At 41.5% G+C, this 14,732-nt stretch overlaps 1 protein-coding gene across 8 annotated transcripts in view; it reads left to right on the forward strand.

Annotated features, from left to right (window-relative positions):
- The first annotated feature begins 11,448 nt into the window (after window positions 1–11,448).
- The window catches only part of ryr2a (ryanodine receptor 2a (cardiac)), a 287,428-nt gene continuing 284,144 nt past the window's right edge, over window positions 11,449–14,732 (forward strand). For all 8 annotated transcript variants that reach the window (XM_075456990.1, XM_075456994.1, XM_075456991.1 and 5 more), the window contains exon 1: window positions 11,449–11,567. In XM_075456990.1, coding sequence (XP_075313105.1) covers window positions 11,520–11,567 — 48 coding nt within the window. In that variant the 5' untranslated portion in view covers window positions 11,449–11,519. The remainder of the gene's footprint in view (window positions 11,568–14,732) is intronic.

Raw genomic sequence — 14,732 nt, forward strand, 5'->3', positions numbered from 1 at the left:
TCTAGATGGTGTCCAGCAAACAACGTGGGCTACAGAGATAATTGGCAATCTTTCTGGAGAAAACCTGGTCTGATGAGGAGAGACGGCATCCATCCCACTTTGGAAGGAGCGGCTCTCATTTCTAGAAATATGGACGAATTTATTTGCCACCCTAAAACATGACAACCCAGGGTTCAGACCAGGATGCAGAGTTGTAGTCTTACACACTTCTCTGCAGCTTCCCACCTGCTGCTACCCACCCAATCAATTAACACAAAAGGAGCAAATCCTCTTGTGCAAAAAAAACTAAAACAAAAACTTTAACTGAACAAAAACATCAAACTATTAAATGTGGTTTGCTGAATATCAGATCTCTCCTTTCGAAGTCTCTGTTAGTGAATGAGTTGATTTGTGATCATCACATTGATATATTTTGTCTTACAGAAACCTGGCTGCAGCAGGAGGATCATGTTAGCATTAATGAAGCAACTCCCTCTGACTGTTTAAATGTTCACGTTCCTCGAACCACAGGCAGAGGAGGAGGAGTGGCAGCTATCTTCAGATCAGGGTTACTCATCAGTCCCAGACCCAAGATTAGTTTGAGCTCTTTTGAATTTCTGATTCTCAGTTTTTCCCAAAGTGGAAATCCCGGAAACCTCTTGTGTATTAGTTGTGTATCGTCCACCTGGCCCTTATTCTGAGTTTCTGTCTGAATTCTCAGAGTTTTTATCCCAGTTAGTGCTGAGTACAGATGAAGTCATTGTAGTGGGTGACTTTAATATTCATATAGATGTTGAAAATGATAGCCTGAATATTAACTTTAATTCTATATTAGACTATTGGATTTTCTCAGAGTGTTCACAGACCGACTCACTGCCTTAATCACACCCTTGATCTTGTGCTGACTTATGGCATTGAGAGTGAACAGTTAACAGTGTTCCCTCATAACCCTGTCTTATCTGACCATTTTCTGATAACCTTTGAGTTTACATTAGTTGACTATACAGTTTCTGAGAAGAAATTTACGTATAGAAGGTGTTTATCAGAGGATGCTGTAACCAGATTTAAAGAATTAATTCCATCATCCTTTTCTTCACTGCCATGTGCAGATATGACAGAGGACGACTACCTAAACTTTACTCCAGCAACACTTGACTCTCTTGTTGACAGCACTATAGTTTCAATGCGTACAGCACTGGACAATGTTGCCCCTCTGAAAAGGAAGGTAATCAGCCAGAAGAGGCTGGCTCCTTGGTATAATTCACAGCTGCGTGCTTTAAAGCAGACTGCAAGAAAGCTGGAGAGACAGTGGCGTTCCTCTAATTTAGAAGAGTCTCAATTAGTCTGTAAAGATAGATTAATAACGTATAAGAAAGCCCTTCGTAAAGCTAGAACTGCTTATTATTCATCATTGATAGAAGAGAATAAGAATAATCCCAGGTTTCTTTTCAGCACTGTAGCCAGTCTGACTAAGAGTCCGAGCTCTGCTGAGCCAGTTATTCCTTTAACTCTCAGCAGTGATGATTTCATGAGCTTCTTTATTAATAAAATTGTTTCTATCAGAGAGAAGATTGATGGAGTCCTTCCCACTATTATCAGTGATGTATCATCAAGTACAGCAGCTTTAGAAGTATCTTTAGAACCTGATTTGTATTTAGACGGCTTCTGCCCAGTTGATCTCTCTGAACTAACAACAGCAATAGTCTCTTCTAAACCATCAACTTGTGTTTTAGACCCAATCCCAACCAGACTGTTCAAGGAGGTTTCCCCCTTAATTGACACTTCCATATTGGATTTGATCAATCTGTCTTTGTTGACAGGATATGTACCTCAGCCTTTTAAGGTTGCTGTAATTAAACCTTTACTTAAAAAACCTACTCGATTCAGAAGTGTTAGCTCATTATAGACCTATATCCAATCTCCCTTTTATGTCTAAAGTTCTTGAAAAAATAGTTGCAGCTCAGCTTTGTGATCATTTCCACAGAAATAATCTGTTTGAAGAGTTTCAGTCAGGATTCAGAGTGCATCATAGCACAGAAACTGCACTGCTGAAAGTTACCAATGATCTCCTCTTAGCCTCTGATAGCAGACTTGTGTCTGTGCTTGTCCTGTTGGATCTCAGTGTTGCATTTGATACGGTCGATCACAGTATCTTATTAAAGAGACTTGAACATGTTATTGAGATTAAAGGAACCGCATTAGGCTGGTTTAAGTCATATTTATCTGATAGATTTCAGTTTGTTCTTCTAAATGAAAAATCTTCCTCACACACCAGAGTAAGTCATGGAGTTCCCCAGGGTTCTGTGCTTGGACCGATTCTTTTCACTTTATACATGCTTCCATTGGGTAACATTATTAGACAGCATGGCATAAATTTCCATTGCTATGCTGATGATACTCAGCTGTACTTATCTATAAAACCAGATGAACCCAATAGGTTGGTCAGACTACAAGCATGTCTTAAAGATATAAAGACCTGGATGACTCAGAACTGTCTGCTTCTAAATTCAGACAAACTGAAGTCGTTATCTTTGGACCTGAGCGCTTGAGGGAGAAATTGTCTTGTTATATAGTTACTCTAGATCAGTGTTTCCCAACCCTGGTCCTCAAGGCACACTGCCCTGCATGTTTTCCATGTTTCCCTGCTCCAGCACACCTGATTCAAATGAATGGGTCGTCCTCAGTATTCTGGAGAGCTTTAAGACCTGACCCAATTATTTGAATCAGGTGTGCTGGAGCAGGGACACATGGAAAACATGCAGGGCAGTGTGCCTTGAGGACCAGGGTTGGGAAACACTGCTCTAGATGGTATTTCCTTGGCTTCTCGTACTACAGTGAGGAACCTTGGAGTTATTTTTGACCAGAATTTATCATTTGACTCGCATATAAAATAGGTTTCCAGGACTGCCTTCTTTCATCTTTGTAATATTTGGGGCGGCTGTGGCTCAGTGGTTAGAGTCAGTCATCCCATAACTGGAAGGTTGGCAGTTCAATTCCAACTCTCACTTGGTGGAACTGATAGCTGGAGGGGTGTCAGTCCACCTCCTTGTCATGGCTGAGGTGCCCTTGAGCAACGCACCATACCCCCATGCTCCCTGGGTGCTTTCATGGCTGCCCACTGCTCCAGGTTGGCATCTGTCTCTGAGTGTGTGACCCTGTGCATGTGTGTGTCAACAGGTGCCAACCTGGATGGGTTAAAAGCAGAGGAACCAAATCTACCTTTGGGTATAAATAAAGTCACCTTATATTGTTAAAATCAGGAACATCTTGTCTCAGAGTGATGCAGAAAAACTAGTCCATGCATTTGTTACTTCAACATTGGACTACTGTAATTCTTTATTATTGGGCTGTCCCACATATTCTCTGAAAAGCCTTCAGTTGATCCAAAATGCTGCAGCTAGAGTTTTGATGAGAACTAACAGCAGAGATCATATTTCTCCAGTTTTAGCTTCTCTTCATTGGCTCCCTGTTAAATTCAGAATAGAATTTAAGATTCTTCTCCTCACATATAAAGCTCTTAATGACCGAGCTCCATCATATCTTAAAGATCTCATTGTAAGATATTTTCCTAACAGAGCACTTCGTTCCCAAACTGCAGGTTTACTTGAGGTTCCCAGAGTTTCTAAAAGTAGAATGGGAGGCAGAGCCTTCAGTTATCAGGCCCCTCGATTGTGGAATAAGCTGCCAGTAAATGTCTGGGAAGCAGACACCCTTTCCACTTTTAAGACCAGGCTTAAAACTTTCCTTTCTGATAAAGCTTATAGTTAGGGATGGCTCAGGTGATCCTGAAACATCCCATAGTTAAGCTGCTATAGGCCCAGACTGCTGGGGGCCTCATCTGTCACACCTTTCCTCACTTTACTCTCTTTTTCCCCTGTTTAATTTCTCAAATGATATTATGTACATGTGACATTATTGTGGTCATTAACTCGTGTTTCCCTGTTCCAACAGGTATCCTTTGAATGGTGTTACAGTGGTTTTTTCCCCAGCTGGTGGAGGCGGATGGCCACCCTTCCTGGTTCTGGTTCTGCCAGAGGTTTCTTCCTGTTCAAAGGGAGTCGTTTCTCTCCACAGTCGCCTCAGGCACACTCAGGACGGGAGATTGGACAGCAGACAAGTTTCGGTGCAATCTGTTGGTTTCCTTAGCTAGGAAATTGTTTTTGAATTGGCTCTATATGAATGAATTGGATTATTTTGTAAATAATTATGAATGCACAGGAGAACACTGTAATTTGAAAAGTTTTGAATGCTCCAAAACAGATTTTCAGAGCTTGAGCTGACAATACATCATCAAGGATGGATCTCATGAGTGCCCAGTATGAATTGAATTCCAATTGGCTTGAATTGGTATCTCGGGGTCTTGTTCACGAGTGAGGGACGAATGGAGCAGGAGATTGACAGGCGGATCGGTGCGGCGTCTGCAGTGATGCGGGCTCTGCACCGGCCCGTCGTGGTGAAGAAGGAGCTGAGCCAGAAGGCGAAGCTCTCGATTTACCGGTCAATCTATGTTCCTAGCTGTGGGTAGTGACCAAAAGAACGAGATCGCGAATACAAGCGTCCGAAATGAGTTTCCTCCGCAGGGTGTCTGGGCTCTCCCTTAGAGATAAGGGGAGAAGCTCGATCATCCGGGAGGGGCTCGGAGTAGAACCGCTGCTCCTCCGCATCGAGAGGAGTCAGATGAGGTGGCTCGGACATCTGGTTAGGATGCCTCCTGGACGCCTCCCTGGTGAGGTGTTCCGGGCCCGTCCCACTGGGAGGAGGCCCCAGAGAAGACCCAGGACACGTTGGAGAGACTATGTTTCTCGGCTGGCCTGGGAACGCCTCGGGGTCCCCCCAGAAGAGCTGGAGGAAGTGGCCGGGGACAGGGACGTCTGGGTTTCTCTGCTCAGGCTGCTGCCCCCGCGACCCGATCCCCGGACAAGCGGAAGATAATGGCTGGATGGATGGATGGATGGATTGAATTGGACTATACTATTTAAGTTCCTTGAGATAACATTTGTTGTATTTGACACTATATAAATAAAACTGAATTGAATTGAATTGAAAAAGACCCAAACCCAGACCCAAACACCTACATTTTTCACATTTTGTGATGATTTAAAGTTTTGTATTTTTGGTAAAATGATCTCTCGCTTGTCTTCAGGACCGAATTATTAAAACTTCTGTCTTGCCTTGGTTGAGCTGTAAGAAATTCTCTGCCATCCATGACTTTATATGTGAAATATAGTTTAAAAGAACGTTAACTGGTTCTAGGTCATCAGGAGACATGGCGATGTAAAGCTGTGTATCATCAGCATAGCAGTGAAAACCAATACTATGTCTCCTGTTGACATCCCCAAGAGGCAACATGTACAGATTAAAAAGCAATGGGCCTAAAATTGATCATTGGGGAACCCCACACTTAATTTGAGGAATTCTCGAGGATAGTCCATAAGACATTGAGCCATGAGATGTTCAGTTTGAAGCCCGTAAAACACTTGCAATTTTAATTTAGATTTTCTTTTTATTTAATTTATCTTGAGATGTTTTAAGTTTAAATTTCAGGCCAGTGAAGCACTTTAAGCACCAACACTTTTTCAGAAAGTTTCAGTAAGTAGTTAGTAAGTTAAAGGGGAACTCCGGGGCATTTGAAGCGCATTTCCATTGCTAGAGGTTGTCAAATACTGATACACAATACATGCCCAGTAATATTGTTGTAATGTTTTAAATACTTGAACGCAGTTTTTCTAGAGAAGATAATTGTTTTGTATATGGGATTATCGTCCATTGACTCTTTTGGGCTTTCACATGCGCGAGCGTACAACTAACCGGTGAGTTACATGCTGTTTATAAAGTTGTTTTGTAACGTCCCCATGCCAGTAATGTGAGAACCATGCATATGGTTTTGATGGTAAGGCTTGTGACTTTATTGTCGGATGGTTTATAAAGTGGTGTGAAGTTTCTGCAGTGTGCAAGTTGTTGTTTTACGTGGAAGGGTTAGCGCTTGCCCCTTAGCCACCACGTATTAGCCTCGCATGACAGGCTGAGCGAACAGCGCTATCTCCACACAGGGAGCGCAGATTTGCACCTGTCTGTGTCCTACTATCAGTATTTGACAACCTCTAGCAATGGAAATGCGCTTCAAATGCCCCGGAGTTCCCCTTTAAGTTCAGTAAGTTTGTAGAATTGTGCTTTAAATAAAGAACTATTTTGAAATATTTTGACCAGATTGCTAGTTAATCGTTTTCAGTCAATATTGCCTATATGGACAGCGATTTAAAAATAAATAAATAAAAAAGTGAACCTGTAAAACTGCAGTGTTAAATCCAATGCGTTTGAAAATTTGGGTGCACCTAACTTTTGTGCTGGTGCACCTAAGAAAAAAAGTTGGGCGAACCAGTGCAACCAGTGCAAAAAGTTAGTCTAGAGCCCTGTACTAAACTAGAATGCATACAGTGTTAAGAAGGAAGACAGAAATGTCAAAAGAAAACATGGGCTTTGAAGAGTTAATAGAGGGACAATGCAAGGGAAATCATAGACATATCCTGTAGGAAAAATGACAATTTAAGTTTAATTACAAAAACTACAATTTAGTTCAAGAATACAGTAAAATTGCAATAACATATAAATAGATACTTTTTGAGAAATAAATAGAAAATGCAAAGGAAAATTATTGGAGAAATAATTGCAGATACAAAATAATGACTTTAAAAACAATTCAATAATAAATGAGGGTAACACAAAGTTAAATACAAATACAGTTACATATTTATCATTACATAAACTATGTCTTTGCTTCTTTGAATTTATATTTATTGCCATGTTGCTTTATTTGTTTATTTGTTGAGTCATATGTGAATGTTTCTATTGGTTTTGGCTCATTGTAATTCCAGCCCTCCACACCCCTCCTTTATGGTTATCAGTCAACAGAGAACTGTTGGGGAATCTTTGAGAAAAGGAAGGATTTCTTGTATGATGATTATTATAACAGAGAGTTAACAGTTGCTGGCTGATTGTGCATCGCTGTGTAGAGATGTAAGATGGCGCCTGTGGTGGCAAGCCGTCAGCCTCGTCTCCCTCGCCTACTCGGCTTACTGTTTGCAGTTACCCTACTGCTATGTGTATTTTGCCAAGATGTATCTGCTCTGATTGTTTACAATCGCCAGGCCCTGCTTAACATTAGGGCTCTCAGTGAGTCGCTATCATCAACAAAGCCCAGACCAGGTAAGCAACACACCAGTCTGCCACCTGTGCTTGCTGAAGTCCCTGCGCACCTATTGCATTTCCCCTGCTCACATCCTCGGAAAAGGCGCTCCAGAAGACGGGGAAAACGAGGTGGTGTGATAGTGAAACTCAAGGCCTACCTAGCAGCTTCTCTTGGAGGGCCCGGTGCTCATTCAATCCAGGATAGACGCTGTTTCCCCGCAGTGTGGCGCGCACTGCACACGAGGGACTGTTGAATCCGTCCTGTACTCTCTAAGCCTTTGATTACTCCAAGCGCCAGCTTCCCGTCCTTTCCCGACCAATCCCCGGTCCTGCTTGAGTTTCTACGTCATTGCTGTAAACTCCGGGCCGCAGAGGTGGCGTTACACCTGAACTGCTTCGGCCGCTGAAACGCGCTGTGCCACCGGCTACAGAGGAGCTTGAACTTCATGTGGCTTTACTAAACACCAGGTCCTTGGTAAACAAAACGTTTTTATTGAATGACTTCTTTACTTCATGGAACTTGGACTTTATGCTCCTGACAGAGACTTGGCTTCGGGATGGTGAGTGTACACCGCTGTCTGAACTCCTTCCTCCCGGATGTCTATTCCTTAGCTCCCCTCAGAGCACTGGCAGAGGTGGCAGTCTGGCCTCGGTCTTCAAATCCAGCTTTCAGTGCTGTCTTATTCCATCTGCCACCAACTCCAGCTTTGAGCTCCAAACTTTTTTTTTTTATTTTTTTTTTTTTGGGGGGGCTTTTTTATGCCTTTAATGATAGGACAGTTGGAGAGAGACAGGAAGCAGGGGGCAGAGAGAGGGGGAAGACATGCAGCAAAGGGCCGCTCGGTGCGGAACTCGAACCGGGGCCAGCTGCAGCGAGGACTGTAGCCTATATGGGGCGGCTGCTTAACCCACTACGCCACCGACCGCCCCCAGCTCCAAACTTTTGAGCTACAACTTTCCTCCATCTCTGCTATGTTTGCGGTTGTTTGTCGCCCTCCAAAATTTAACAAGGACTTTATCTGTGACTGCAGATTTTCTCTCAGGAGCCTCTGTGAAACATGATAATTTTCTTATTTCTGGAGATTTTAGTATACATGTCTGTTGTAGATCAAGACCACTGGTCTCTGATTTCTTAAATCTCATTGAATCCTTTAATCTTGTTCAATGTGTTAAAGACCCGACTCACGAGAAAGGGCACATTTTAGATTTAGTTTTATCATATAATTTATCTGTGAGCGTAAATGAAATCTGTGAATCAGCAGCTATCTCTGACCATCTGCCTGTGCTTTTTACTGTTTTAATTCCTTGTTCGAGGGCAAAAACTTGTGCTTCTACTCGTCGTCTGCGCACAATTAACGCTCAAACTGCATCACAGTTTTATGCCATGTATAACGACTATATAATTTCTGGCGATATACTCAGCACTTTGGATGGTAATCACGCTCTCAAAACTGAGGATCTTTTAAGCAATTTTAATTCCTTTTGCACAGATATCCTGGATTCTGTTGCACCTTTCAGAACAATGCGCATAAAAGCACTTAAGGAACCGTGGCTTAACGACTCCACACGCGCTCTCAGGTGCTCATGTCGGCGCGCTGAGAGGAGGTGGAAAAAAGATAAGCTCCATGTTTCTCAAGAAGCTCTCCGTGAAAGCCTGTCTGTCTACCAGAGTGCTGTTAAGGCTGCTAAAATGCAATATTTCTCCAATCTTGTCTCTTGTAATAGTCACAAGCCCCAAAATCTTTTGAACATTTTTAACTCTCTTGTAAATCCTGGTGATAAATCTCCAGTGGTACCCTCACTCACCCTTTGTGAGAGTTTTCTCAAATTTTTATTGAAAAAATCTCTGCTCTTAGGCCATCTGCCCTCTCTTCTGCAGGCCCTAGCTCTGATCTCACCGTCCCTCTTTCACATGCTGTATTTGATCAGTTTGAGCCTGTATCTCTCCCCTCACTGACCAATGTAGCCCAGCATGTACGACCTACAAACTGTTCTAAAGACAGCATCCCCTCTTGTCTTTTTAAAGAGGTATTCAGTACGGTGTGGGCTCTGATATACTCTCATTTATTAATTCCTCCCTTAGCACCGGATGTGTTCCAGCTGCTCTCAAACATGCTGTTGTGCAGCCTCTTATCAAAAAGAAAAATCTTGATCCCTCTGTGCTGTCTAATTTCAGGCCTAATTTCAGGCCCAGACAGCACTGCTGAGAGTTTTTAATGACCTGATGGTAACTATGGACTCAGGAAACCCTGCTATGCCAGTGCTTCTTGACATGACAGCTGCTTTCGACACTGTGGATCATGGGATCCTGGGATCCTTTTAGCTCGAGTGGAGCAGTGGGTGGGCATTACAGGCTCTGCTCTCTCATGGTTCCAGTCTTACTTGACTGATCGGAGCTTTTCTGTGCAGCTAGGGGAATTCACTTCATTATCGGCCCCTCTCACTTTTGGGGTCCCCCAAGGCTCCATCCTTGGGCCAATTCTCTTTTTACTCTAATTGTTACCATTAGGGTCAATTTTTAAGAAGCACAATCTTTCCTTTCATTGCTATGCTGATGATGTCCAGATCTACCTGCCTGTGAAATCTAAATCCCTTAACTCTGTACAGACACTTGATTGTCTAAACGATTTCAAATCCTGGATGTCTGCAAACTTTTTGAATCTTAATGAAAAAAAGACTGAAATCATAATGTTTGGATGTGGTCCAGCAGACTTTCCTGCTGGCTTTCTGGGCCCCCTAACAGTAAATATTCAGCCTACTGTAAAAAATCTTGGGGTAATATTTGATGACAAGTTGAAATTTGATCGCCAGGTTAGCTCGTTTGTGAAAAACAATTTTTATCATTTGAGGGTTTTATCTAAAGTAAAAGGATATCTGCCACATAGAGATTTGGAAACTGTAATCCATGCTTTTATTAATCCCAGATTGGATTACTGTAACTCTCTACTTTGGCCTCGATCAGTCACTGTTGCGGCACCTGCAGCTCGTACAAAACGCAGCGGCCCGCCTCCTCATTGGTAAACGCAAGCGTGACCACATATCCCCGGTCTTAGCTTCGTTGCATTGGCTCCCAGTTGCTTTAAGAATAGATTTTAAAATTGTATTGTTTGTTTTTAAAGCTGTTAATGGCTTAGCCCCTCAATATTTGACCGAGCTCCTTCATATCCACTCCCCTGCCAGATCACTGAGATCCTAGAATCAGCTCCTACTGGTCCCCCCTAAAACAAAACTCAAAACCAAAGGTGACCGAGCCTTTGTGGCAGCGGCCCCTCGGCTCTGGAATAACCTTCCCTGGCACATTCGATCTGTAGGATCTTTTGAGGCTTTTAAATCCTCCTTAAAAACCCACTTTTTCTCCTTGGCTTTTAATCATATTTAAGTAGACTCTTGGCTGATAACCTTGATTTGTTTTATATCTTTATTTTATTTATTTTAATGTATTTTATTTGAACTTATTTTATTCTATTTTATTGCACTGTGTTTTAGTATCTATTGATTTTAACTGCTTGGAACGGTTGCATTATTCACTTTTACCTTTAATGCAGCTTTTATCCTGTACAGCACTTTGGTCGACCTCGGTTGTTTTTTAAATGTGCTCTATAAATAAAGTTTGAGTTGAGTTGAGTTGAGATTATGTTGAAGTAAAATTTTCTGAAGTTGTTACATCATTTGTAGACACACTTTTCAGCAGATAGCTGAACCTGCCCATCATCCCCTGACAGACCTCTACCATCTGAACAGTATGATAACTCTATTTGATTATTTTCCCTAAAGTACAATGGAATAGAAGTACACCTGCAAACCAGTATTAGCAATATTACATAATGGTTAGGGAAGGCTGCAAGCCTACAGTAAGGCAGCTATCTTGAGCCCACTTCTCAGTCTTTTGTGTTCCGTTATCATCGTTTACGACAGCGATGCTACTCTTATATAAGTTCTAAACCGCATGATGTGTGTCACACTTACTTAATCTGCATGCGGGCAAAGCAATGGGGTAATGGCAGCTCCTGGTACAGACATAATGACAAGAGTTATTATTTATATAGTTCAATAAAAAAAATGAATACATAAATAAATAGATAAATAAATAAAAGCCAAATTTAGCTTCGTTTCGGCAGCACTGTCTTTTCCTGACAGGCCGAGAGAGGGAGCAAAGTGCCCAGTAAGCACGCGCCAACACTCATCACACTTTTGTAGCTCCTCCCCCGGTGCTTTCTCCTGGCCAATGAGATCTCCTGCGCTGTGGTTTCCGCTGTCTCATCCGTACACTAACATACATACAGACACGCACGAACACACGCGCACAGCCCTGGCCGGTAACTCCACGAGCTTTATCGTGTGTGAGACAGCTCGCTATGGCAGACGGAGGTGAGGGCGAAGATGAAATCCAGTTCCTGCGAACAGTAAGTGCTGCTCAAATTCTTCGGGAAGCCAAACACCTGCCTGTGACCTACTGCGTCTTTCTGCTCTGCTCTGTGCTTGCGTGCGCGCGTGCGCGTGGTGTGGTGTAGGCAGAGAGTTTACCGCATTAAGGATGACATCTCTTCACACGAGACGTTGGTCAGGGAGCCCGTGCGGAGGAATGGGAGGATGGACGAGGTGTGGAGAAATAGTAAAAGACAGAAAGAAAGACGAGAGGCGTTGGGAGGGGAGGCTGATGAATTGTTGCTGTTATTGTTGTAAAAAAGATCTTTTTCTTTTACATGGAGTCGTTGATGTTACGTAGTGGGTAGATGCAGGGCGCAGTGCGGTGAGACAGACAGCATGAAGCCTGCTGCATTTGCTGGAGTTTCTACTTTGAGGTAATTCTGTGACAGCCCGTGTTGGTTGCCTGTGGTTCTGAACCCTCAAACCCGCCTGCTGTGACCCAACAAAGCGAACCGCAGCACAAGCCTGCAGCCCGCCCCCCCCCCCCCAAAAAAAAATTACATTTTCACATGGTCAAATGAAATTCGTTTGTTTCATGACAGAAGCTGTTGCTTTACAAAATCTCTCTCATGAATTGTCACGTGAACGCACTGCACCTGTTTTTAAAGTGGAGTGATATACACATCTGCACAAATGCTGTTAAACAGACATAATTATGAAGCCGTGCAAGATAATGTCATTTCTAACCAAAGTGTACTATAGTGTATTTTCTTAAGATGATGACTTAGTTTGCAACGCACTTTCACTTTGTTTTTGGAATAGTCAGTGGCATCATTTTGATATTAGAAGGTAGATGCTGCAGCGCTGTTAGAATACAATGACTTGATGATGGAAGATCCCTCCATAAAAAGGCATGTAGGAAATGACACATACTGGACTGTTGCATATATGCTGAGTCACAGCTAAATTTGAGCAAATCAGCTCTACTGCATCACATATATTCATATTTATAATGAGTCAATTGATTTTACAGTGTAAACACTCACTAGTGAAGTCCTTCGTGGTTACATCCATGTAAAAAAAGCCCTGTAGGGCACCAACAGAAACAGCAAGAGAGAATGCTGAATAGACAATATCCTGATTAACCACAACATTGTGACTGCTGACAGGTAAAATATGAAACACTGATAGTTTGGTTTTGGAAAAAAATGAATGTAGTTGCTTTATGAACTATTGTGAATTCCACAATCATGACAAATAAACCAAATTTATAAACAAATTCATGATAATTTCATAATGTGTCATCGTTGTCTAGAAGTTGGCCAACCAATAAAATCCCTTTCTGGAAAGCAAGTGATGAAAATGTTGACTAATTTTTTAACTATTTGGCCTAATTCTTGGTTTTATATCTACATCTATTTATACATATATATATATATATATATATATATATATATATGTGTGTGTATGTAAATACTCATACAGCACGTCTTAGTCTATAACTATGTGCTTTTCTACTCATTCACATGGGGTGCATGGGGTTCAGTGTCTTGCCCAAGGACACTTTGACATGTGGCCTGGGGAAGCTGGAGTTAAACCACCAACCTTCCAATTGGTGGGCGACTGCTCTTCCTCCTGAGATACAGCTGCCCCATATATATAGTATGTATGTCTGTGTGTATATATATACATATACACATATAGCATCAGCAGAGAAGCAAATGCTACATTCATACATCGTCTCTCCTACTGATGTTCTGCAGATTTCACTTGGGGGCTCGGTAGAGAGTCTCCACAAAAAGTCCAAAGGGAATGTTGTGGATATTCTCACGTTCTCAAGTGCCACTGCTCCAGAACATCTTAAGAACATATCAGGACTCCAGAGGAAATACGAATTGAGAATCCACACCGACATATTTTTAACTATGCAGAAGAGACATCATTTCTTTTAATAGCTTTAGCCTTATCTACACAATAAGTATTATGGCAATGTACCGTGGACACAGATCATCTCAAACAGATAAACTTTAATCACACATTTAGTCAGTGAAATTGATAGCTGTATTTACTGATTTAATTAGTTATGTAATGATCTCTATGAATGCAGCAAAAACTGTCACTCATTATCAATCAGGCACTGTTGTTAGCAGTTTACACATTTTTGGCCTACACATCCAAAATTGTAGTACAACCTGAAGACAAAGTAGCTCTTGTCAGATACATATGAGAGCAGATTTATAGGCTATTGCTAGCATCTGTCCAAAATTAAGATTACATTACATTCAAAATATGAAATTCAACAACAGTGAGGTTATGCATCTTGTCTTTCTTAAGTTTTTTTTCTGTAACACCATTAGATATATTTAATGTTTTCAGAAAGGTGAATATATCCTTTTCTACAGCCTTTCTTTAAAGTAATATCAGTGAAACGACATCTGTTGCAGTCAAAATGTATTCCTAGGAACACAAGAATAGTTTCCTTTGTGCAAGAGAAAGTTTCTTGTGAGTACCCAAAATGTTTCTACTTCACATAAAAATCCCTTCTTATCCACGAAGACCCCACCGCACAACCAAAAGGATACATTACGAATGTATCCGTACCAGACAGTCTCATATTTATTTTTTGGCATGAGTAGGATCTACACAATATGAGGCTATTTGTATGTTATGGGTGATCGATGTAAGTGTGGCTCATTTTTTCATAGAATGAAAGGTTGGACTCCAGCTCACTAGTCTGTAGCTGATTGGGGAGGGGAAATTCAACATTCTCTTCTTGCAAAATAAATGAAAGTCATTGCATCTAAAATGTGCCATGGCCACGGTAAAAGTAACAGATTTGACATGTTATGCTGTTAGCAAAAGTGAAGATTTATTTAGGATGTTCAATAACAGTAGGTGTTTTTTATTCATTTTAGATTTGGAAACTGATGTCCTCCATTACACATTGTATTAAATCCCTTCACTCATAATACTTTGATACAGAGAGCTGTGCTCTATACTATATATATTTAACAAGGACTTTTCTTACTAAAATCCTGTTTTTTCCATATCAGAATCACTTCTGAGAGAACACATAACACAACAAATTTGGGATAAATGTACATTTATTGACTAACGATCCAAGACAGACACAATTTAAAGAAATAACAAAAAATATAAATCAATGAAAGGTCATGACTGTAGGTATTAAGCCAATTTAG

This window comes from Odontesthes bonariensis, chromosome 23, assembly GCF_027942865.1.
Source record: "Odontesthes bonariensis isolate fOdoBon6 chromosome 23, fOdoBon6.hap1, whole genome shotgun sequence".
Classification (NCBI taxonomy): domain Eukaryota; kingdom Metazoa; phylum Chordata; class Actinopteri; order Atheriniformes; family Atherinopsidae; genus Odontesthes; species Odontesthes bonariensis.